This window comes from Streptopelia decaocto, assembly GCF_964273445.1.
Source record: "Streptopelia decaocto genome assembly, chromosome: 2".
In the NCBI taxonomy this organism is placed as follows: Eukaryota; Metazoa; Chordata; class Aves; order Columbiformes; family Columbidae; genus Streptopelia; species Streptopelia decaocto.
In genome coordinates, this window is record NC_138655.1 from 1,466,711 (window position 1) to 1,492,553 (window position 25,843).

General features: G+C 51.9%; 4 protein-coding genes across 4 annotated transcripts; all 4 read left to right on the forward strand.

Annotated features, from left to right (window-relative positions):
- Positions 1-5,994: 5,994 nt before the first annotated feature.
- Positions 5,995-6,315, forward strand: LOC309435511 (feather beta keratin-like; the record flags this gene model as incomplete). The annotated part of the gene is made up of 1 exon (XM_082043785.1): positions 5,995-6,315. One exon carries the CDS (start codon positions 5,995-5,997, stop codon positions 6,313-6,315), a length of 321 nt encoding a protein of 106 aa, XP_081899911.1.
- Positions 6,316-10,117: 3,802 nt separating this feature from the next.
- LOC309436777 (feather keratin-like) lies at positions 10,118-10,438 on the forward strand (the record flags this gene model as incomplete). Its single annotated transcript, XM_082046260.1, has 1 exon — positions 10,118-10,438. The coding sequence occupies one exon, from the start codon at positions 10,118-10,120 to the stop codon at positions 10,436-10,438; it is 321 nt and encodes a 106-aa protein (XP_081902386.1).
- Positions 10,439-15,624: 5,186 nt separating this feature from the next.
- Positions 15,625-15,945, forward strand: LOC309436218 (feather beta keratin-like; the record flags this gene model as incomplete). Its single annotated transcript, XM_082045204.1, has 1 exon — positions 15,625-15,945. One exon carries the CDS (start codon positions 15,625-15,627, stop codon positions 15,943-15,945), a length of 321 nt encoding a protein of 106 aa, XP_081901330.1.
- Positions 15,946-20,883: 4,938 nt separating this feature from the next.
- On the forward strand, positions 20,884-21,204 carry LOC309436803 (feather beta keratin-like; the record flags this gene model as incomplete). Its single annotated transcript, XM_082046308.1, has 1 exon — positions 20,884-21,204. One exon carries the CDS (start codon positions 20,884-20,886, stop codon positions 21,202-21,204), a length of 321 nt encoding a protein of 106 aa, XP_081902434.1.
- Positions 21,205-25,843: the final 4,639 nt, after the last annotated feature.

Here is a 25,843-nt window from a genome sequence, read left to right on the forward strand (position 1 = left end):
TCAAGAAAAAGGCTTCAAAACTGTCATGCACTTCTAACGTGGCCTCTCACCCAAGCTCCCCGTGGCACCACCCACTTCTCCAAATCACTTCCTCAGCACCAGTCGCTGTCCATCACAGCAAACAGAATCATTGGGTGCACAAGGAACCTCTGGAGATCATCTCCTTCAAACCAACCTGCTCAAGCATGGTCAGCTCGATGAGGCCATCCATGCAACATCCAATGAGGTGCTGAGTATCTCCAAGGATGGAGGCTTCACTATCTGACTATGCAACTAGTTCCACTGTTTGACCACCCTCTCACTGAAAAATCATTGCCTTCCCCTCCAAGGAAACAGCACAGCTTCTCTACTTTCTCCATTCTTCCTTGGCCGGGCCGTGGGCACCAATGACAAGAGTCACATTCACTTGTCCTTGTTCCCTTTCACTTGAGTATTTTGACATGCTGATGACTTCTACCTATGCTGCCTTGTCTCCTGTCATCGTGTCTCATCTACACGTCTTTTAATTACCTCCAGGGATGGTGACTTCACCACTTCCCTGAGCACTTTCTTCCAATGCCCGACAACCCTTTCTGGGAGACATTTTTCTTCATATCCAATCTAAACCTCCAGTGGCACTACTTGAAGCAACTTCTTCACCTCTTAGTTTTTGCTACTTGAGAGAAGAGTACAACATCCTCCTCTCTACATCCTCCTTTCAGGCAGTTGCAGGGAGAACGAAGATCTCTCTTCAGCCTCCTGTTCTCCTGGCAAAACACCCCCAGATCCCTCAGCTTCTCCCCATCCCACTTGTGCTCCAGATCCTTCACCAGATTCGTTGCCCTTCTCTGAACCCACTCCAGCTCCTCGAAGGTCTTTCTTGTCATGATGGGCTCAAAAGTGAACGCCAGATTCTAGGTGCAGCCTCACCAGCACCAAATACAGGGGGATGGCCACTGCCCTGCTCCTGCTGGCCACACTAGTGATGACACAGGCCAGAATGCTGGCCACACGCTGGCTCATGTTCTGCCAGCTGGTCACCAGTAGCCCAGGTCCTTTTCCAACAGGCAGCTTTACAGCCTGTCTTCCACCAAGCCTCTGGTGTTCCTTGGGGTGGTGGTGACACACGTGCAGAACCCGACACTTGGCCTTGTTGAACCTCAGACAATTGCCATCTTATCATCGATCCAGCCTGCCCAGATCCTTCTCTAGAGAATTCTTACTATCCAGCAAATCAACCTTCCTGCCCAACTTGATGTCATCTGCAAACGTACTGAGAGTGCACTCCATCCCCTTGTCCAGATTATGGACAAAGATATTAAACAGAACTGGCCCCAGTACTGAGCCCTGGGGAACACCTCTTGTGAGCGGTCACCAACTGCATTTAACTCCAGTCATCACAACTCTTCGGGTCCACCCATCCAGCCAGTGTTTCAGCCAGTGAAGAGTACACCTGTATAAGCCATGAGAAGACTCTTTCTCCAAGAGAAACAGTGTAATGTCCAGGTAGGCAACTTGGACAGCCATTCCCTCATGCACTAAGCAGGTCATCTTGCCGTGGCAGGAGATCAGGTTAGTCAGGCACAACTTGTCTTTCATAAACACATGCTGACTGGGCCTGATCTCCCGCTTGTTCTCTGCATGCAGCCTGATGGCACTCAGCTTATCTTTTCCATAACCTTCCCTGGCACTGAGGTCAGACTGACAGGACTGGAGTTCCTTGGATCCTTCTTCCAGCCCTTCTTCTCTTAAGTCTCACATTTGCCAATGTTCGGTCAATGGGAACCTCCCTGGTGAGTCAGAACTGCTGATAAATGATGGAAAGTGGCTTGGTGAACACCTCTATCAGCTCCCTCTGTACACTTGGGTGGATCCCATCAGGCCCCATAGACTTGTGTGTTTCTAACTGGTGAGGCAGGTCACCAACCATTTCCCTTAGATTCCTGGGGCTTTGTTCGGCTCCCCAGCCCTGTCTTCCACCCCACAGAGCTGTGTAACTGGAGTACAACTCCTTTTACAATTAAAGACTGAGGCAAATAAGGCACTAAGGCATTTTCCTCATCCTTTGTCATACTGTTTCCCCCTACTTCCACTAAAGAAAGGAGATTCTGTTTAGCCTACCTTTTGGTTCTAATTTATGTGTACCAACTGTATTTATTGTCTTTTACGTCACTAAAGAGACTAGATTCTAGATGGGCTTTGGCATTTACAGTTTTCTCGATAAATAACCTCACAACATCCTTTGGTCCTCCTGAGCAGCCTGACCCTTCTTTCAAAGCTCATAAAGTATTTTGTATTTTCTGGTTGTCAGCCAAAGTTCTCTGTACAGCCCAGCCCGTCATATTCCCCGCTGGCTCATTTTTTGGCACATAGAGACTCTCTGTCTAACACGCAGGAAGCTTCTGGAACCTCACAGAAGCCAAGCGCGTAGTCCCTTGGGGGCTGAAACCTTGCCATGGAAACCCACCACAGTAAGCTACTATGTTCCAAGACACAGGCTCACCAAGACACCCACAGAGCACACCCAACATGAAAGGCCAGGCCTAAAGACAGGCATAGCAAGCTGACAGGCAGGGAGGGAGTGACTATGGTACAACCAGGAGTGCTCATGCCTGAGAACACTGCAAAGCCACGACCAGGCTGCCTGGGCAGCGAGGAAATGGGGCCCCCTCTTCACAACGCATCCACAAACCACAGCCAGGCAGCTTTCCAGCCACTCTTCCACAAGCCTGTAGCGTTCACGGGGTTGTGGTGACCCAAGTGCAGGGCCTGGAACTTGGCCTTGTTGAATCTCATGCAATTGATCTCAACCCATTCATCCAGCCTGTCCAGGGGCCTCTGTAGAGCCTTCCTATCCTCCAGCAGATCAACAGTCCCACCTCACTTAGTGGAGTCTGCAAAAAAGGGCACACCTGATAGATCCCCTCATCCAGGTCATGGAGAAAGATATTCAACAGAAATGGCCCAAGTAGTGAGCCCTGGTGAACACCCCTTGTGACCAGCTGCCGACTGGATTTAACTCCACTCTCCACAACTCTTCAGGCTCAGCTATCCAGCCAGTGGTTTTCCCTGAGGAGAGGATGATCGTGCAAGCCATGAGCAGCCACTTTCTTTGGAGGAAATAGTGTCAAAGGCCTTACTAAAGTCTTGGTAGACAAAATCCACAGCCATTCCATCATCCACTAAGCGGGTCCCCTTGTCATAGAAGGAGATCAGGTTAGTCAGGCAGGACCTGTCTTTCATAAACACATACTGACAGGGCCTGATCACCTGCTTGCTTGTCCTGTACGTGGAATGTAATGGCACTCAGCATGATCTGCTCCATGACCCTTCATGGCACCAAGGTCAAATTGACAGAGCTGTAGTTTCCTAGATCCTCCTTCCAGTCTTTCTTGTAGATAAGCATCACATTCCCAACCTCCAGTCAACTGAGACTTCCCTGGTGAGCCAGGACTGCTGAGAAAAGATGGAAAGTGGTTTAGGGAGCACGTCCAGAGCTCGGTCACAGCTCCTGGCTAGAACCCATCTGGCCCCATTATCTTGTATATGTCTAACTGGTGTAGCAGGTCACCAACCATTTCCCATTGGATTCTGGGGGCTTCATTCCACTGCCCATCCCTGTTTTGCAGCTCAGGTGCCTGGGCAGCCAGAGAACAACTAGTCTTATGATGAAAGACTGAGGTAAAGAAGGCATTTAGGCTTTTTCCTCATACACTTCAACTGTGCAGACAACTGCCGCCAGTAAACCTTGGAGATTCCCCTTAGCTCTCCTTTTCTTGCTAATATATGTATAGAAATGGTTTTTATTACTTTGTACAGCAGTAGCCAGATGAAGTTCTAGTTGGGCTTTGGCGCTTCTAGTTTTCCCCCTGCATAACCTCTCAACATTCTTGTGTTCCGGCTGAGTCACTGATGTTTGGGTGCAAACGGCACAAACTCTCTTTTTTCTTAGGAGTTGCAGCCAAACCTCCCTGCTAAGGCCAGGCCAGAGTTCTTCCCCTACGGTTCATCTTTTGGCAAATGGAGACTCTCCCATCACAGATGGCGGAATCTTCTGGTACCTTCTCACAGAAGACAAACCTGAAGCTTTTCTGCTACCAAAATCTCGCCATAGAAACCAAATACACCCAGCTACAAGCTTAAAACCAAGAGGGTAACAAGACACCCACAAAGCACACTTCAGGGGAAAGGCCAGAGCTAAAGACAGGCTTAGTAAGATGGCAGCAAGGTGAGGAGTCAGTGAATACGATAGAGGCAGCAGCTATCATGCCTGGCACAGCTCCAAAGACCAGACCAGCCTTCCAGGGCTGCGAATACTTGGGGCCCATTCTGTACAATGCACCTTCTAAGCACACCATACAAGAGCATGGTCTCACCTTGCTGTGGGGTCTTCAACTGATCCCTTGGCGAGAGAGATCCCCAGGACACCATCCACTCTTCCCTGCAGAGCCCCACAGTGACGCATGCAGGGAGTCTCTGCACCACCAGCCTCCCTGCTGCAGGGTCCAAGCTGCAGGGGACCCCAAGCAACCATCCCTGTGCTCTGAGGTCTCACAGAAAGCTCCTTATTGAGGTCATTGTCCCCCTCAATGTAGGCTCCCTGGGGCACTGAGGACCAGGATCAGGAACAAGCCTGTGACCCTGTTCTGCTGGCAAGTTGGGGCTCTCGGCTGGGTTGACTTTGGCTGGATGGCAGGTGCCCACCAAGCTGCTCTATCACTCCCTCTCCTCAATTGGATGCAAAAAGAAAATATGAGATAGGGCTCCTGAGTCAAGAACAACAAGATCATTCAGCAATTACTGTCACGGACAAAAAGACACATCTAACTTTTCCAGCATCAGGTCCTCCACAGCCTGAGAGGGGATCAACATGGAGGCAGGGGAATCTCTGCTCTGGTGCCTGGGGCACCTCCTGCCCCTCTTTCTTCTCTGACCTTGGAGTCTCTAGACTCATACATTCCTATTTCTTTCTTCAAGTTATACGGTCACTCTTTCTTCCACTTCTTAAATAAATTCTCATAGGGGTAACACCACCATGGCTGATTAGCTCTGAAATGGCCAGCAAAAAGTCCCTCTGGAAAGCAGGTGGCACTGGCACTACTGAACAAGCTGGAAGCTTCTGGAAACTTCTCAGAGAAGTACCACTGTAGCTCCCTTACTACCAAAATCTTTCCGTGTAAATTAAGTAGATGCAGCTAAAAGCTTACATGCAAAAAAGCACTAAAACACCCACAGAGAACACTCAAGAGGAAAAGTCAGGCCTAAACACAAGCTTGGCAAGACAACACCAATGCAGAAGCCAAAGAAACACCATAGAAGGCACAGCCACTAACAGCCGGCACAGATCCAAACTCACACTAGTCTGCCAGAAATGGGAGGAAACGGTGCCCCATCTTTGTAACACAACCGCAAACCACAGAGTGCCTTGGGATGACCTCACTGACGACACCCAACCTCTCCTACGCTTTAGGCCGTGTTCTCTGCCCGCCCGGACACACGCCATCAATGCCAAGTCATTGGCCTCTAATGCTTGCAGTTCAAAGCTGCCACCAGGGCCAAGTGGAAAGTCCTCAAGACAAAAACAAGAAATTGAAGCATTGTTGGAAGGAAAACACACCCTCCTCATTCCTGGCCAGGCTGTGGCATCAAACAGCTGCTGGATGCAAAATGCCGCCATGCGCAAAGGCTGTCCCGCCCCTCGGGGACCAGCATAAAAGCCGGCCCAGCGCCTCTCTCCCTCACACACTCTCCTGACGCCTTCTCCTCCCTCCGCGCTCAACAAGGTGAGCCTCAACCCCCTTCCCCTCCTTCTCCTGCCCCGCCTGGCCCCTCTCTTCCAGCACGCTCTGCCCCCAGCCTCAGCAGCCCTCACGCCTCCCCACCGCCACGCTCCCCACAGCCCCACACCAGCCTCCCCACTCCCTCACCTCCTGCAACACCGCTCCTCGCACCCCCACACCCCTGCGCTTGCTCAACAGCCTCTCGTCCCTTCCAGGGCCCCTCCACACCACACACATGGCCTGCTACGACGTCTGCCGCCCCTGCGGACCCACCCCGCTGGCCAACAGCTGCAACGAGCCCTGTTCCCTGCAGTGCCAGGACTCCCGTGTCCTCATCCAGCCTTCCACCGTGGTGGTCACCCTGCCAGGACCCATCCTCACCTCCCACCCCCAGAGCACCGCCGTCGGATCCTCCTCATCGGCTGCCGTGGGCAACGAACTCGGCGCCCAGGGAGTTGCCATCAACTCCGGCAGCTTTGGCTACGGCTTTGGCGGCCTGGGTGGCTTCAGAGGCCTGGGCTGCTTTGGCAGCAGAAGGGGCGGCTATATCTGCTAATGGCCCACACCACCAACCCTGACATACGCCAACCACCGCTTTGAAGCTATGGCATGGTTCATGGACTCAGCTCTGGACACTTTTTGGCACGTGAACCTGCTGTCCATGGCTCTTCCTCTAAAAAAGCCAGGAAGATCTTAGTGCTCTTGCAAGATCTATGTCACAGAAGTAACCTCAGCTGATGGTTGCCCTACGTGCAGATTATATTTCTTACCTTGTTCTTGGTGCTCCTGCCTTTTCACTCTTTTGTTTCCTCAATAAAGGTCTCTTGCATCCCAGCCTGAGACATCTCGCTTTACTTTCTTCTCTCAAGGCTCTTCCAACCTCACCCAGCACAAAGCCAGGCTCAAGAATCAAACTGGACAGGGGGGAAAACGGCCACAAGACCTGTCCCAGGAAATATGTCACCACCTATACCAGCAAAAACACAGACGAGAATCTGGGGGTCTTCCACAACATGATACAAGCCCATCACTGAATCAAAGAAAGACTTTGACACAAGAATACTCTCATCAACATGCCTCTGGTGAGACCTCCCTATGCCAACACACACTTGACCATCCTTCTTCCCCACCATGACTCTCCGGCTCTACCAGGAGCAGAATCACAGAATCATTTAGTATTTAGACTTTCTTCATGGTTTCAGAGGTCCTGCCAATTCTGTGATCCAACACAGGCTTCCTAAAGGGTCACACCTCCTGTGGGTGCACTCACCTGCTACTGCGTCGGGTCCTCTACGGGCTCCAGGTGGTCATCTCCACTGTGGACAACCCTTTTCTGGGAAGAAAATTTGCCTAATATCCAATCCAAACCGCCCCTGGCACAACTTGAGGCCATGTCCTCTTGTCCTGTCACTTGGTACTTGGGAAAAGAGACTGAATCCCTTCCTCACTACAACCTCCTTTCAGGCAGTTGCAGACAGACAAAAGGTCCCCCCTCACTTTTCTTTTCTCCAGGCTATACGCCCTCACGTCCTTAGGTGGGTCCTCCATCACAGCTGTGCTCCCAACTTTTCACAAGTTCCATTCCCCTTCTCTGAAATTGCTTAGGCACCTGGAGATCTTTCTTTTTGTCAGTGGCCCAAAACTGCACCCATGAGTCAAGGTGTGGCCTCGCCAGTGCCAAGGACAGGGGATGGTCACTGTTCTGCTCCTGCTGGACACACTAGAGCTGACACAAGCCAGGACGCTGGTGGCCGTCTTGGCCACACACACTGGCTCATATTCAGCCACTGTCGACCGACACCTCCTGGTCCTTGACCACAGCCAGGCAGCTTTCCAGCCACTCTTCCACAAGCTTGGAGCCTTCATGGGGTTGTGGTGAATCAAGTGCAGGACCTGACACTTAGCCTTGTTGAACCTCATGCAACTGGTCTCAGCCCATTGATCCAGGCTGCCCAGGGCCATCTGTAGAGCCTTCATAGTCCCAAGTGGGTCAACGCTCCTGCCTAACTTGATGTCATCTGCACATGTACTGAGGGTGCACTCAATTCCCTCATCCAGATCAAGAAGAAAGATATTAAACACAACTGTCACATGGACTGAGCCCTGGGGAATACCCCTTGTGAGTCCCCACCAACTGGATTTTACTCCAGTCCCCATAAACCTTTGGGCCCAGCCATCCAGCTAATTTTTCAGCCATCAAAGACTAAGGCTGTCCAAGCCGTGAGCATCCACTTTCTCTGAGAGAACCAGTATCAAAGGCGTTACTAAAGTCTTGGTAGATATAATTCACAGCAATTCCCTCACCCACCAAGCGGGTCTTCTTGTCATAGAAGAGATCAGGTTAGTCAGGCAGGACCTGCCTTTCATAACCATACGCAGACTGGGCCTGATCACCTCCTGGGTTGGCCTGTACGTGCGGCATGAGAACACTCAGCATGATCTGCTCCATGACCTTCCCTGGCAACAAGCTCAGACTGAAAGGGCTGAAGATTCTCACATAATTCTTCCAGCCCTTCTTGCAGAAATTCCTCACATTTGCCATCCTCCAGTCAACTGAGACTTCTCTGGTGAGCCGGGACTGCTGAGAAATGATGCCAAGTGGCTTGGTGAAGCACGTCCACCAGGTCCCTCAATACCCTTGGCTGGATACCATCTGGTCCCATGTCCAACTGGTGTAGCATTTCACCAACCATTTCCCCTTGGATTCTGGTGCTTCATTCTGCTCCTCATCCCTGTCTTCCAGCTCAGGGGGCTGAGCAGCCAGAGAACTGTGGAAGGTCTTACAGACAGTCACCTTGAGTTACTGGAACGACCTTGACCAAAATGGAATGAGGAACCAGAATGTTTTTGTACACGAAAAAACATTTACAATGTGTTAGCCAAATTGCCAGAGTGCCTGCAAGATGAAGTAAACCAATCACATGATAATTTGAAGCGCGTGAACATCTAGCGTAAGCCAATTAACACAGAAAGATAAACGCGTGTACAACAGCGACTTGCTATATGTGTAAGCGCCTTGCCTAAATAAAGACTCTTTTGGCTCACCTGCACCACAAGACTTTGTCATCAATCCCTTCAGAGAACAACAGGTTTTGCAATTAAAGACTGAGGCAATGAGGGCACTAAGCATTCTCCTCATCTTTTGTCTCTGTGTTTTCTTCCTGCGGCAAATAAATGAGGGAAATTCTCCTTAGCCCTCTGTTGCTGATCATGTATGTACAGGAACATTTTTAATGTGTTTTACAAAAGTGGCAGATCAACATCTAGATGGGCTTTGGCAATTCTAATGTGCTGCCTGCATAACCTCTCAATATCCTTGCAAAGCGCCTGAGTACCCTGCACCTTCTTCCAGAATTCCTGCCTTTCTCTTGTTTGTATCCTGAGTTCCAACCAAACCTCTCCCTTCAGCCAGGCTGGTCTTCTACCCTGCCAGCTCGTCTGCTACACACAGACACTGTGTATTTAACATAAGAAGCCTTCTGGAACCTCGTCACAGCTTCCAACTGTGTAGCTCCTTCCCTGCTAAAACCTTGACACATGAACCCTGCACACCCAGCTCATGAGGAAAACACACACCAAGACACCCACAGAGCACAAGAAGCGTGGAAGGAAAGGCTTAGTGAGATGGAAGCAAAGAAGGCTGGGATGAAACACCTTCCAGAGGCAATTTTTCAAGCCTGGATCAGCTCCAAAGCCCAGACCGGCCTGCAAGGTCTGTGAGGAAAGGGGTCCCTCTTCACAAAGCACCCGCAAACCACATGGATGCCTTGGGATGACCTCACTGACGACACCCCACCTCTCCTACGCTTTGGCCGCGTCCTCTGTCCACCCTGACATGCGCAATCAACGTCAAGCTTATGGCCTCTAATTCACGGACTTCAAAGCTGCTGCCAGGGCCAAGTGGACACGTCCTCAAGACAAGAACAAGAAACTGAACTATTGCAGGAAGGAAAACACACCCTCCTCATTCCTGGCCAGGCTGTGGCATCAAACAGCTGCTGGCTGCACAATGTCGCCATGCGCAAAGGCTGTCCCGCCCCTCGGGGACCAGCATAAAAGCCGGCCCAGCGCCTCTCTCCCTCACACACTCTCCTGACGCCTTCTCCTCCCTCCGCGCTCAACAAGGTGAGCCTCAACCCCCTTCCCCTCCTTCTCCTGCCCCGCCTGGCCCCTCTCTTCCAGCACGCTCTGCCCCCAGCCTCAGCAGCCCTCACGCCTCCCCACCGCCACGCTCCCCACAGCCCCACACCAGCCTCCCCACTCCCTCACCCTCCTGCAACACCGCTCCTCGCACCCCCACACCCCTGCGCTTGCTCAACAGCCTCTCGTCCCTTCCAGGGCCCCTCCACACCACACACATGGCCTGCTACAACGCCTGCGGCTCCTGCGGACCCACCCCGCTGGCCAACAGCTGCAACGAGCCCTGTTCCCTGCAGTGCGAGGACTCCCGCGTCGTCATCCAGCCTCCCGCCGTGGTGGTCACCCTGCCAGGACCCATCCTCACCTCCCACCCCCAGAGCACCGCCGTCGGATCCTCCGCATCGGCTGCCGTGGGCAACGAACTCGGCGCCCAGGGAGTTGCCGTCAACTCTGGCAGCTTTGGCTACGGCTTCGGAGGCCTGGGTGGGTTTGGAGGCCTGGGCTGCTTCGGTGGCAGAAGGGGCCGCTACATCTGCTAAGGGCCCTTGCCAACACCCGTGACACCAACCACACACAGCCTGCGAGCAACGGCATGGATTGAGGACACACACCTCTGCACCCTTGTAGGCACATTGACCTGCTGTCCATGGCTCCTCTTCTCCGGGCAGCAAGCACAGAAGCAAGGAAGGGGCCAGCCTGGGCTGCCTTCATTCCTTGCCAAAGGACCTTGTCCTCTTCTCCCACCTCTTTCTTTGTACCTCAGTCTTTCTCTTTTCCACTTGGTACTCCTACCTTTGCACTCTTTTTGGTCCCCAATAAAGTTCTCTTGCACTCCAACTGAGATGCCTCCTCTTGCTTTCTTCTGCCATGGTTCATCCAATCTGACTGAGCAACAAAACAGGGCTCAAGGGGCCATCATGCTGGTGGGTGGAAAATGGCCACCAGACTTCTCTTAGCAAGTAAGTCTTCAGGAACACCACCCACGTGCATTTGGTGGCCTTCCAGTCTGTCACACAAGCGCTTCACTTACTCAAGAAAAAGGCTTCGAAACTGTCATGCACTTCTAACGTGGCCTCTCACCCAAGCTCCCCGTGGCACCACCCACTTCTCCAAATCAATTCCTCAGCACCACTTGCTGTCCATCACAGCAAACAGAATCATTGAGTGCACAAGGAACCTCTGGAGATCATCTCCTTCAAACCAACCTGCTCAAGCATGGTCAGCTCGATGAGGCCGTCCATGCAACGTCCAATGAGGTGCTGAGTATCTCCAAAGATGGAGGCTTCACTATCTGACTATGCAACTAGTTCCACTGTTTGACTACCCTCTCACTGAAAAATCATTGCCTTCCCCTCCAAGGAAACAGCACAGCTTCTCTGCTTTCTCCATTCTTCCTTGGCCTGGCCGTGGGCACCAATGACAAGAGTCACATTCACTTGTTCTTGTTCCCTTTCACTTGAGTATTTCGACACGCTGATGACTTCTACCTATGCTGCCTTGTCTCCTGTCATCGTGTCTCATCTACACGTCTTTTAATTACCTCCAGGGATGGTGACTTCACCACTTCCCTGAGCACCCTCTTCCAATGCTTAACAACCCTTTCTGGGAGACATTTTTCTTCATATCCAATCTAAACCTCCAACTATTTCCCTTAGATTCCTGGAGCTTTGTTCAGCTCCCCATCCCTGTCTTCCACCCCACAGAGCTGCGTAACTGGAGAGCAACTCCTTTTACAATTAAAGACTGAGGCAAAGAAGGCAGTAAGACATTTTCCTCATCCTTTGTAATACTGTTTCCCCCTACTTCCACTAAAGAAAGGAGATTCTGTTTAGCCTGCCTTTTGGTTCTAATTTATGTGTACCAACTGTATTTATTGTCTTTTACGTTACTAAAGAGACTAGATTCTAGCTGGGCTTCGGCATTTACAGTTTTCTCGATAAATATCCTCACAACATCCTTTGGTCCTCCTGAGCAGCCTGCGCCTTCTTTCAAAGCTCATAAAGTATTTTGTATTTTCTGGTTGTCAGCCAAAGTTCTCTGTACAGCCCAGCCCGTCATATTCCCCACTGGCTCATCTTTTGGCACATGGAGACTCTCTATCTAACACGCAGGAAGCTTCTGGAACCTCACAGAAGCCAAGCGCGTAGTCCCTTGGACGCTGAAACCTTGCCATGGAAACCCACCACAGTAAGCTACAATGTTCCAAAACACAGGCTCACCAAGACACCCACAGAGCACACCCAACATGAAAGGCCAGGCCTAAAGACAGGCATAGCAAGCTGACAGGCAGGGAGGGACTGACTACGGTACAACCAGAAGCCCTCATGCCTGAGAACAAAGCCACGACCAGGCTGCCAGGACAGCGAGGAAATGGGGCCCCCTCTTCACAACGCATCCACAAACCACAGCCAGGCAGCTTTCCAGCCACTCTTTCCCAAGCCTGTAGCGTTCACGGGGTTGTGGTGACCCAAGTGCAGGGCCCAGAACTTGGCCTTGTTGAGACTCATGCAATTGGTCTCGACGCATTCATCCAGCCTGTCCAGGGGCCTCTGTAGAGCCTTCCTACCCTCCAGCAGATCAACACTCCCACCTCACTTAGTGGAGTCTGAAAAAAGGGCACACCTGATAGATCCCCTCATCCAGGTCATGGAGAAAGATATTCAACAGAAATGGCCCAAGTAGTGAGCCCTGGTGAACACCCCTTGTGACCAGCTGCCGACTGGATTTAACTCCAGTCTCCACAACTCTTCAGGCTCAGCCATCCAGCCAGTGGTTTAGCCCGAGTAGAGGATGATCGTGCAAGCCATGAGCAGCCACTTTCTTTGGAGGAAATAGTGTCAAAGGCCTTACTAAAGTCTTGGTAGACACAATCCACAGCCATTCCATCATCCACTAAGCGGGTCCCCTTGTCATAGAAGGAGATCAGGTTAGTCAGGCAGGACCTGTCTTTCATAAACACATACTGACAGGGCCTGATCACCTGCTTGCTTGTCCTGTACATGGAAGGTGATGGCACTCAGCATGATCTGCTCCATGACCTTCCATGGCACCAAGGTCAAATTGACAGAGCTGTAGTTTCCTAGATCCTCCTTCCAGACTTTCTTGTAGATAAGCATCACATTCCCAAGCTCCAGTCAACTGAGACTTCCCTGGTGAGCCAGGACTGCTGAGAAAAGACGGAAAGTGGTTTAGGGAGCACGTCCAGAGCTCACTCACAGCTCCCGGCTAGGACCCATCTGGCCCCATTATCTTGTATATGTCTAACTGGTGTAGCAGGTCACCAACCATTTCCCATTGGATTCTGGGGGTTTCATTCCACTGCCATCCCTGTCTTGCAGCTCAGGTGCCTGGGCTCCCAGAGAACAACTAGTCTTATGATGAAAGACTGAGGTAAAGAAGGCATTTAGGCTTTTTCCTCATCCACTTTAACTGTGCAGACAACTGCTGCCAGTAAACCTTGGAGATTCCCCTTAGCTCTCCTTTTCTTGCTAATGTATGTATAGAAATGGTTTTTATTACTTTGTGCAGCAGTAGCCAGATGAAGTTCTAGTTGGGCTTTGGCGCTTCTAGGTTTCCCCCTGCATAACCTCTCAACATTCTTGTGTTCCGGCTGAGTCACTGATGTTTGGGTGCAAACGGCACAAACTCTCTTTTTTCTTATGAGTTGCAGCCAAACCTCCCTGCTAAGGCCAGGCCAGTGTTCTACCCCAACGGTTCGTCTTTCGGCAAATGGAGACTCTCCCATCACAGATGGCGGAATCTTCTGGTACCTTCTCACAGAAGACAGACCTGAAGCTTTTCTGCTACCAAAACCTCGCCATAGAAACCCAATACACCCAGCTACAAGCTTAAAACCAAGAGGGTAACAAGACACCCACAAAGCACACTTCAGGGGAAAGGCCAGAGCTAAAGACAGGCTTAGTAAGATGGCAGCAAGGCGGGGAGTCAGTGAACACGATAGAGGCAGCAGCTGTCATGCCTGGCACAGCTCCAAAGACCAGACCAGCCTTCCAGGGCTGCAAATACTTGGGGCCCTTTCTGTACAATGCACCTTCTAAGCACACCATACAAGAGCATGGTCTCACCTTGCTGTGGGGTCTTCAACTGATCCCTTGGCGAGGGAGATCCCCAGGACACCATCCACTCTTCACTACAGAGCCCCACAGTGACGCATGCAGGGAGTCTCTGCACCACCAGCCTCCCTGCTGCAGGGTCCAAGCTGCAGGGGACCCCAAGCAACTGTTCCTGTGCTCTGAGGTCTCACAGAGAGCTCCTTAGTGAGGTCATTGTCCCCCTCAATGTAGGCTCCCTGGGGCACTGAGGACCAGGAGCAGGAACAAGCCTGTGACCCTGCTCTGCTGGCAAGATGGGGCTCTGGGCTGGGTTGACTTTGGCTGGATGGCAGGTGCCCACCAAGCTGCTCTATCACTCCCTCTCCTCAATTGGATGCAAAAAGAAAGTATGAGAAAGGGCTCCTGAGTCAAGAACAAGAAGATCATTCAGCAATTACTGTCACGGACAAAAAGACACATCTAACTTTTCCAGCATCAGGTCCTCCATAGCCTGAGAGGGGATCAACATGGAGGCAGGGGAATCTCTGCTCTGGTGCCTGGGGCACCTCCTGCCCCTCTTTCTTCTCTGACCTTGGAGTCTCTAGACTCATACATTCCTATTTCTTTCTTCAAGTCATACGGTCACTATTTCTTCCACTTCTTAAATAAATTCTCATAGGGGTAACACCACCATGGCTGATTAGCTCTGAAATGGCCAGCAAAAAGTCCCTCTGGAAAGCAGGTGGCACTGGCACTACTGAACAAGCTGGAAGCTTCTGGAAACTTCTCAGAGAAGTACCACTGTAGCTCCCTCACTACCAAAATCTTTCCGTGTAAATTAAGTATATGCAGCTAAAAGCTTACATGCAAAAAAGCACTAAAACACCCACAGAGAACACTCAAGAGGAAAAGTCAGGCCTAAACACAAGCTTAGCAAGAGGACACCAATGCAGAAGCCAAAGAAACACCATAGAAGGCACAGCCACTAACAGCCGGCACAGATCCAAACTCACACTAGTCTGCCAGAAATGGGAGGAAACGGTGCCCCATCTTTGTAACACAACCGCAAACCACAGAGTGCCTTGGGATGACCTCACTGACGACACCCAACCTCTCCTACGCTTTAGGCTGTGTCCTCTGCCCGCCCGGACACGCGTCATCAATGCCAAGTCGTTGGCCTCTAACGCTTGCAGTTCAAAGTTGCCACCAGGGCCAGGTGGAAAGTCCTCAAGACAAAAACAAGAAATTCAAGCATTGTTGGAAGGAAAACACACCCTTTTCATTCCTGGCCAGGCTGTGGCATCAAACAGCTGCTGGCTGCAAAATGTCGCCATGCGCAAAGGCTGTCCCGCCCCTCGGGGACCAGCATAAAAGCCGGCCCAGCGCCTCTCTCCCTCACACACTCTCCTGACGCCTTCTCCTCCCTCCGCGCTCAACAAGGTGAGCCTCAACCCCCTTCCCCTCCTTCTCCTGCCCCGCCTGGCCCCTCTCTTCCAGCACGCTCTGCCCCCAGCCTCAGCAGCCCTCACGCCTCCCCACTGCCACGCTCCCCACAGCCCCACACCAGCCTCCCCACTCCCTCACCCTCCTGCAACACTGCTCCTCGCACCCCCACACCCCTGCGCTTCCTCAACAGCCTCTCGTCCCTTCCAGGGCCCCTCCACACCACACACATGGCCTGCTACAACGCCTGCTGCCCCTGCGGACCCACCCCACTGGCCAACAGCTGCAACGAGCCCTGTTCCCTGCAGTGCCAGGACTCCCGTGTCCTCATCCAGCCTTCCACCGTGGTGGTCACCCTGCCAGGACCCATCCTCACCTCCCACCCCCAGAGCACCGCCGTTGGATCCTCCTCATCGGCTGCCGTGGGCAACGAACTCGGCGCCCAGGGAGTTGCCATCAACTCCGGCAGCTTTGGCTACGGCTTTGGCGGCCTGGGTGGCTTCGGAGGCCTGGGCTGCTTCGGCGGCAGAAGGGGCGGCTACATCTGCTAATGGCCCACACCACCAACCCTGACATACGCCATCCACGGCTTTGAAGCTATGGCATGGTTCGTGGACTCAGCTCTGGACACTTTTTGGCACGTGAACCTGCTGTCCATGGCTCTTCCTCTAAAGGAGCCAGGAAGATCTTAGTGCTCTTGCAAGATCTATGTCACAGAAGCAACCTCAGCTGATGGTCGCCCTACGTGCAGATTATATTTCTTACCTTGTTCTTGGTGCTCCTGCCTTTTCACTCTTTTGTTTCCTCAATAAAGGTCTCTTGCATCCCAGCCTGAGACGTCTCAATTTACTTTCTTCTCTCAAGGCTCTTCCAACCTCACCCAGCACAAAGCCAGGCTCAAGAATCAAACTGGACAGGGGGGAAAACGGCCAGAAGACCTGTCCCAGGAAATATGTCACCACCTATACCAGCAAAAACACAGACGAGAATCTGGGGGTCTTCCACAACATGATACAAGCCCATCACTGAATCAAAGAAAGACTTTGACACAAGAATACTCTCATCAACATGCCTCTGGTGAGACCTCCCTATGCCAACACACACTTGACCATCCTTCTTCCCCACCATGACTCTCCGGCTCTACCAGGAGCAGAATCACAGAATCATTTAGTATTTAGACTTTCCTCATGGTTTCAGATGTCCTGCCAATTCTGTGATCCAACACAGGCTTCCTAAAGGGACACACCTCCTGTGCGTGCACCCACCTGCTCCAGCGTCGGGTCCTCTACGGGCTCCAGGTTGTTATCTCCTCTACTGTGGACAACCCTTTTCTGGGAAGAAAATTTGCCTAATATCCAATCTAAACCTTTCCTGGCACAACTTGAGGCCATTTCCTCTTGTCCTGTCACTTGGTACATTGGAAAAGAGGCTGAATCCCTTCCTCACTACAACCTCCTTTCAGGCAGTTGCAGACAGACAAAAGGTCCCCCCTCACTTTTCTTTTCTCCAGGCTATACACCCTCACGTCCTAAGGTGGGTCCTCCGTCACACCTGTGCTCCCAACTTTTCACAAGTTCCATTCCCCTTCTCTGAAATTGCTTAGGCACCTGGACATTTTTCTTTTTGTCAGTGGCCCAAAACTGCACCCATGCGTCAAGGTGTGGCCTCGCCAGTGCCAAGAATAGGGGATGGTCACTGTCCTGCTCCTGCTGGCCACACTAGAGCTGACACAAGCCCGGACGCTGGTGGCCGTCTTGGCCACACACACTGGCTCATATTCAGCCACTGTCGACCCACACCCCCTGGTCCTTGACCACCGGGCAGCTTTCCAGCCACTCTTCCACAAGCTTGGAGCCTTCATGGGGTTGTGGTGAATCAAGTGCAGGACCTGACACTTGGCCTTGTTGAACCTCATGCAACTGGTCTCAGCCCATTGATCCAGCTGATCCAGGGCCATCTGTAGAGCCTTCATAGTCCCAAGTGGGTCAACGCTCCTGCCTAACTTGATGTCATCTGCACATGTACTGAGGGTGCACTCAATTCCCTCAACCAGATCAAGAAGAAAGATATTAAACACAACTATCCCATGAATTGAGCCCTGGGGAACAGCCCTTGTGAGTCCCCACCAACTGGATATTACTCCAGTCCCCATAAACCTTTGGGTCTAGCCATTCAGGAAATTTTTCAGCCATCAAAGACTAAGGCTGTCCAAGCCAGAAACATCCACTTTCTCTGGGAGAAACAGTATCAAAGGCGTTACTAAAGTCTTGGTAGATAAAATTCACAGCAATTCCCTTACCCACCAAGCGGGTCTTCTTGTCATAGAAGAGATCAGGTTAGTCAGGCAGGACCTGCCTTTCATAACCATACGCAGACTGGGCCTGATCACCTCCTGGGTTGTCCTGTCCGTGCGGTATGATGACACTCAGCATGATCTGCTCCATGACCTTCCCTGGCAGCAAGCTCAGACTGAAAGGGCTGTAGTTTCTCACATACTCCTTACAGCCCATGCAGAAATTCCTCACATTTGCCATCCTCCAGTCAACTGAGACTTCCCTGGTGAGCCGGGACTGCTGAGAAATGATGCCAAGTGGCTTGGTGAGCATGTCCACCAGGTCCCTCAATACCCTTGGCTGGATACCATCTGGTCCCATGTCCAACTGGTGTAGCATTTCACCAACCATTTCCCCTTGGATTCTGGTGCTTCATTCTGCTCCTCATCCCTGTCTTCCAGCTCAGGGGGCTGAGCAGCCAGAGAACTGTGGAAGGTCTTACAGACAGTCACCTTGAGTTACTAGAACGACCTTGACCAAAATGGAATGAGGAACCAGAATGTTTTTGTATAAGAAAAAACATTTACAATGTGTTAGCCAAATTGCCAGAGTGCCTGCAAGATGAAGTAAACCAATCACATGATAATTTTAAGCGTGTGAACATCTATCGTAAGCCAATCAACACAGAAAGTTAAACGCGTGTACAACAGCGACTAGCTATATGTGTAAGCGCCTTGCCTAAATAAAGACTCTTTTGGCTCACCTGCATCACAAGTCTTTGTCATCAATCCCTTCAGAGAACAACAGGTTTTGCAATTAAAGACTGAGGCAATGAGGGCACTAAGCATTCTCCTCATCTTTTGTCTCTGTGTTTTCTTCCTGCGGCAAATAAATGAGGGAAATTCTCCTTAGCCCTCTGTTGCTGGTCATGTATGTACAGAAACATTTTTAATGTGTTTTACAAAAGTGGCAGATCAACATCTAGATGGGCTTTGGCAATTCTAATGTGCTGCCTGCATAACCTCTCAACATCCTTGCAAAGCGCCTGAGTACCCTGCACCTTCTTCCAGAATTCCTACCTTTCTCTTGTTTGTATCCTGAGTTCCAACCAAACCTCTCCCTTCAGCCAGGCTGGTCTTCTTCCCTGCCAGCTTGTCTGCTACACACAGACACTGTCTATTTATACATGAGGAACCTTCTGGAACCTCGTCACAGCTTCCAACTGTGTAGCTCCTTCCCTGCTAAAACCTTGACACATGAACCCTGCACACCCAGTTCATGAGGAAAACACACACCAAGACAACCACAGAGCACAACAAGCGTGGAAGGAAAGGCTTAGTGAGATGGAAGCAATGAAGGCTGGGATGAAACTCCATCCAGAGGCAATTTTTCAAGCCTGGATCAGCTCCAAAGCCCAGACCAGCCTGCAAGGTCTGTGAGGAAAGGGGTCACAGTATCACAGTATCACAGTATGTTTGGGATTGGAAGGGACCTCAAAAGATCATCTAGTCCAATCCCCCTGCTGGAGCAGGAACACCTAGGTGAGGTCGCACAGGAACATGTCCAGGCGGGTTTTGAATGTGTCCAGAGAAGGAGACTCCACCATTTCCCTGGGCAGCCTGTTCCAGTGCTCTGTCACCGTTACTGAGAAGAAGTTTCTTCTCAAATTTAAGTGGAACCTCTTGTGTTCCAGCTTGATCCCATTACCCCTTGTCCTATCATTGTTTGCCGCCGAGAAGAGCCTGGCTCCATCCCCATGGCACTCACCCTTTGTATATTTATAAACATTAATAAGGTCCCCCCTTAGTCTCCTCTTCTCCAAACTAAAGAGACCCAGCTCCCTCAGCCTTTCTTCATAAGGGAGGTGCTCCACTCCCTTAATCATCTTGGTTGCCCTACGCTGGACCCTCTCCAGCAGTTCCCTGTCCTTCTTGAACTGAGGGGCCCAGAACTGGACACAATATTCCAGATGTGGTCTCACCAGGGCGGAGTAGAGGGGAAGGAGGACCTCTCTCGATCTACTAACCACCCCCCTTCTAATACACCCAGGGATGCCATTGGCCTTCCTGGCCACAAGGGCACAGTGCTGGCTCGTGGTCATCCTGTTGTCCACCAGGACCCCCAGGTCCCTTTCCCCTACACTGCTCTCTAATATGTAATCTCCCAACCTATACTGGAACCTGGGGTTGTTCCTGCCCAGGTGCAGGACTCTACACTTGCCCTTGTTAAATTTCATTAGGTTATTCCCCGCCCAACTCTCCAGCCTGTCCAGGTCCCGCTGGATGGCAGCACAGCCCTCCGGCGTGTCAGCCACTCCTCCCAGCTTGGTGTCATCAGCAAACTTGCTGATAGTACACTCAATTCCCTCGTCCAAATCGTTAATGAATATATTGAATAATATTGGCCCCAGCACTGACCCCTGAGGCACTCCACTAGATACTGGCCTCTAACTAGACTCCGCACCATTGACTACCACTCTCTGGCTTCTCTCCCTAAGCCAGTTTGCAACCCACCTCACTACTCTATTGTCTAGACCACACCTCCTCAACTTAGCTGTGAGGATGCTGTGGGAGACTGCGTCAAAGGGTCCCGCTTCACAAAGCACCTGCAAACCACATGGATGCCATGAGATGACCTCACTGACGACACCCCACCTCTCCTACGCTTTGGCCGCGTCCTCTGTCCACCCTGACATGCACAATCAACGTCAAGCTTATGGCCTCTAATTCACGGACTTCAAAGTTGCTGCCAAGGCCAAGTGGACACGTCGTCAAAACAAGAACAAGAAACTGAAACATTGCAGGAAGGAAAACACACCCTCCTCATTCCTGGACAGGCTGTGGCATAAAACAGCTGCCGGCAGCAAAATGTCGCCATGCGCAAAGGCTGTCCCGCCCCTTGGGGACCAGCATAAAAGCCGGCCCAGCGCCTCTCTCCCTCACACACTCTCCTGACACCTTCTCCTCCCTCCACGCTCAACAAGGTGAGCCTCAACCCCCTTCCCCTCCTTCTCCTGCCCCGCCTGGCCCCTCTCTTCCAGCACGCTCTGCCCCCAGCCTCAGCAGCCCTCACGCCTCCCCACCACCACGCTCCCCACAGCCCCACACCAGCCTCCCCACTCCCTCACCCTCCTGCAACACCGCTCCTCGCACCCCCACACCCCTGCGCTTGCTCAACAGCCTCTCGTCCCTTCCAGGGCCTCTCCACACCACACACATGGCCTGCTACGACGTCTGCCGCCCCTGCGGACCCACCCCGCTGGCCAACAGCTGCAACGAGCCCTGTTCCCTGCAGTGCCAAGACTCCCGCGTCGTCATCCAGCCTCCCGCCGTGCTGGTCACCCTGCCAGGACCCATCCTCACCTCCCACCCCCAGAGCACCGCCGTCGGATCCTCCGCATCGGCTGCCGTGGGCAACGAACTCGGTGCCCAGGGAGTTGCCATCAACTCCGGCGCTTTTGGCTACGGCTTCGGGGGCCTGGGTGGCTTCAGAGGCCTGGGCTGCTTCGGTGGTAGAAGGGGTGGATACATCTGCTAAGGGTCCTCGCCACCATCCCTGATGCCAACCACACACATTGGAAGCCATGCCACACATTGAGGACACGCACCTCTATCCCCTTCCTGGCACGGAGACCTGCTGTCCATGGCTCCTCCTCTCACAGCACCAAGCACGGAAGCAGGGAAGGGGCCAGCATGGGCTGCCTTCCAATGTGGCAAATGGTCCTTCTCCTCTTCTCCCACATCTTTCTTTGCACCTCAGACTTGTGCTGTTCCACTCGGCACTCCTGCCTTTTCACTCTTCTCCCTCAATAAAGTTCTCCTTCATCCCAGCTTGAGATGCAGCCTATTGTCTTTTTCTTCCACGACTCCTCCAACTTCAGGTAAGAAAAAACAGGACTCAGTAGCCTATCAGGGTGGGTGCAAGAGGGAAACAAGACCTCTCCCAGGAAATATGCCACCACCAACACCACCAGTGCCCAGTGGCTTCCAGGATGTGACACAAGCCCATCCCTGGCTCAAACAGAGCCTTCCATATGAGAACGCTTCCCTGCGCACATCTTGGACAAGATCTCTCCCATGCCAGCACACACATGAATAACTCTCTTCCCCAGAATGACTCTCCAGCCCTCCCAGCAAACACACTTCATTCCCTCCCCTCTGAAATTTCCACACTGATAACATCCCCCATGTGCTCTTTGCCTCCAGGCTAAAACATCCCAGCTCTCTCAGCCTCTGCTCAGGTAGAATATGTTCCAGACCCTTTAGCATCTTCATGAACTTGCACTTCTACACTAATACATCCATGTCCTTCTTCCTCTGGGGAGTTCAGACCTGCACACAGGACCCCACATGCGACGTCACCAGTGCTGAGCACAGAGGAACGGTCACCTCCTTCAACCTCCTGCCAACGCTTTTCCTAGTGCTGTTCTGGAGACTGGTATCTCCTTTTGCCTCAAGGTTTCATTGCCACCTCCAGGTCCGTTTGTTCTCCACCAGGGTCACAAGGCCCTTCTGTGCCAAGATGCTTTCTAACCAGATAGCCCCCAGCCTTTTCTATTAGCAGTGCTGAGTCCTCCCCAGAAACAAGACTTGGCCTCTAACCTTTTGCTCAGCTCCATGACATTCCTCTGCATCCACTTCAAGGAAATCAGGAAGCTTCTTCAGGAATAGTGTGTTTAAACCACCTTTCCCCATGGACTTACGCACATCCAGATAACAACACCCTCTTTTAGGGGCCAGACAGGAGTCCACCTGACCCATCACCCCCCACCACCCAGCCCTGCAGTGGCCCAACCTGCCTCTTGCCTGCCAGGCACTCCAGCACCATCAACACAGACACACAGAGACCCTTCCTGCCCCACCTCATCTTCCTCACCAACAAACACTGCTCATGCGGTGAACAACCCTCACGACACTCACCTCCACTGAATTCAGGCAGGTCTTGGGAGGCCAGAGAGCTCCTTACTCACTGCAAGCCAGCCAGCGTTATTCCAATTTAAGAAAAGGGTGTGAGAGAAGAGCCAGGAATCTGCAGAACTGTTAGTCTGACCACAGTACCTGGAAAATTATGGAGAAGATGCAACCGAGTTCTGCTGAGAGGCATTTAAGGACAATGTAATCATCAGGTACACTCAACAGGGGTTCACTAAGGGAAAGTCCTGTTTCACTGACTTCCTGTCCTTCTACAATAAGGTCACCAGCCTAGTGGATGAAGGGAAAGTGGTGGACATAGCTTTTCTGGATATTAGTAAAGCTTTTGATCCATCTGCAATAGGGGAGAACTGTGAGATGTTCTGGGTTGTGCAATTTAAGAAGAATGTCATGGTACTTGAAAGCACCCACAGGAGGGCAACAAAGGTGATGAAAAGGCTGGAAAGCTTGTCCTAAAGGAGCAACTGAAGACAGTTGGTTTGTGTAGTTTGGATAGAAGGAGGCTGAGGGGTGACCTCATTGCTCTCTGAAGCTTCCTGAGGAGGGAACATGGAGAGGGAGGTGCTGAGCTCTTCTCCATGAGATCCAGTGACAGGACACATGGGAATGGATCAAAGCTGCAGCACTGGAGGTTTAAACCAGATATTAGGAAACATTTATTTACAGGGAGGGTGGTCAAACACTGGAACAGGCTTCCTAGAGAGGTGATCGATACACCAAGCCTGTCAGTGTTTCAGAGGCATTTGGACACTGCTTTTAAAAACATGATTTAAATTATACTCAGCCCTGAAGTGCTCAGGCAGTGGGACTAGATGATCACTGAAGGTCCCTTCCATCTGGACTGCTCTAGTCTCATCTATTCTGCTTCCCCAACCCTTTCTCATGCAAACATCCCCTCCAGGTTCTCAGGTGCACAGCCCCGCGCACCACACACACCTCCCATTGCCCCTGCACTACGCCCAGTCCCACTCTGGCCCCACAAACACTGCACACAGAAATGGCCTCACCCCTCGGCGCTCACCCCACATTCACACCCCAAAGCCGTCACTCACCAGCCTCCCCTGCCTGCCGGTCCCGCTCCCCTGGGCCTCTCACCGGCCTCACCAGCTCTCCCAGAGCTCTCCAGCCTCAGCCCCCAGTCGCAGCCTCCCCTCCCCACAGCCAGGCACTGCCTCAGCACTCACTGACCAGCCAATCAGGGGGCAGGTAACAACCTGACCATCAAGCCACAGGTAACAACCTGCCAATCAGGGGCCGGTTACAGCTGCTACAGAAGCACCTGGAAGGTTCCAGAATGCACCTTTCAGGACCCCAAAATCAACACCTCTGGTACAATAAATAAGATAATCCTCACCAAATGGCCCCAAAACAACTGCTGGAGGGTGAAAGAGGGAATGAATGAGTATAAAGGATGTCAAAAACCAAACCAAGGCCTCGGACAAGAGTAGTTGAGGGGACTTGGAAGGGTGAACGTGGGAATGAATGAGTAGAAATGCTTCCAAAAACCAAACCAAATGCCTCAGACAAGAGTAGTTGGGGGTATTTGGAAGGGTAAGATGCAGGGAAATTGTCCTGATTAAATAACACACCCAAAAAACTCTAATCAGTAAATACATCAACAGACCCTGCACTTCTTGCCTGTGCTGCAGGTGTCAGGGCACCCATGTAGAGTCCCTGTCATGGCCCCCCCTTGCTGTGGTCCCCAGCCCAACCACCGGCAGTGCCCATGACCCCATCTTCATTCACCATCAGGTTTGGAACAAAACCACGGAGTCCTGTATCCTGCGTCCTCTTGCTGCCAGGACCCCAGGGCAACACATGCTGGGTCACCACCCCCTTGCTGTGGGATCCTCAGCTGACCCAAGTGTGGGTCCTTGTTGAACTGTCCACCTGGCTGTCACCTATGCAGAAGTCCCCAGACCACGGTCTCACCTTGCTGTGAGGTTCACAAATGATCCCTTGGTGAGGGAGATCCCCAGGATACAATCCACTCTTCACTGCAGAGCCCCACAGAGACCCATACCGGGGGTCTATGGACCACCAGCCTCCCTGCTGCAGGGTCCATGGAGCACCAGTGCAGGGGACACCAAGCAACTGTCCCTGTGCTCTGAGGTCACACAGAAAGCCCCTTTGTGAGGTCATCGTCCTCCTCAGTGGGGGGTCCCTGAGGCACAGCCTGGGGCACTGAGGACCAGGAGCAGGAACAAGCCTGTGACCCTGCTCTGCTGGCAAGATGGGGCTCTGGGCTGGCTTGACCTTGGCTGGATGGCAGGTGCCCACCAAGCTGCTCTATCACTCCCCCTCCTCAACTGCATGAGGGGAGAAAATCTGAGGAAAGGCTCCTGAGTCTTTGTAAGGACAGGGAGATCTCCAGAGGCTGCAGTGGGACAATCTGCTCCAGCGTGGGGTTCACAATGGGCTGCAGGGGAATCTATCCTCCAGCACCAGGAGCAAATACTGCACCTCCTTTTTCACTGAACTTGCTTTCTGTAGACATTTGTCTCTCACATATATCCCCCCCTCTCTTCTAGTTACAATTCTGCAGTCATTTTTCTCCTTCTTAAAGACGTTCACCCATTTGTGCTACCACCATTGCTGATTGGTTCAGGTTTCACCAGCAACCAGTCTGGTTGGAGCTGGCTGGTGCCATTTAATAGAATCAAAGAATTGTTTCAGGTACAAAAGACCTTTAAGATCATCAAATCCAAGTGTTAACCAAGCAATACCAATGTCACCACTAAACCATGGCCCAAAGCACCACATTTACACAACTTTTAAAAACCTCCAGGGATGATGACTCCACTACTACCCTGGGCAGTCCATTCCAGTGCTTCACAAAACTTAAGGTGAATAAATTTCCCTAATATCCAATATAAATCTCCCCTGGTGCAGCTTGAGGCCATTTTCTCTTGTCCTGATGCTTCTTCCTTGGGAAAGACACTGACACCTACCTCACTAAAACCTCCTTTCAAGTAGTTGTAGAGAGGGAGATGGTCTCCCCTCTGCCTCCCTTTCTCGAGGCTACGCTTACCGAGGGTCCACTCGATCCCCTCATCAGACCATGGAGACAGATATTAAACAGAACTGGCCCCAGTACTGAGCCCTGGGGAACGCCACTTGTGAGCAGCCACCAACTGGTGTAGCATTTCACCAACCATTTCCCCTTGGATTCTGGTGCTTCATTCTGCTCCTCATCCCTGTCTTCCAGCTCAGGGGGCTGAGCAGCCAGAGAACTGTGGAAGGTC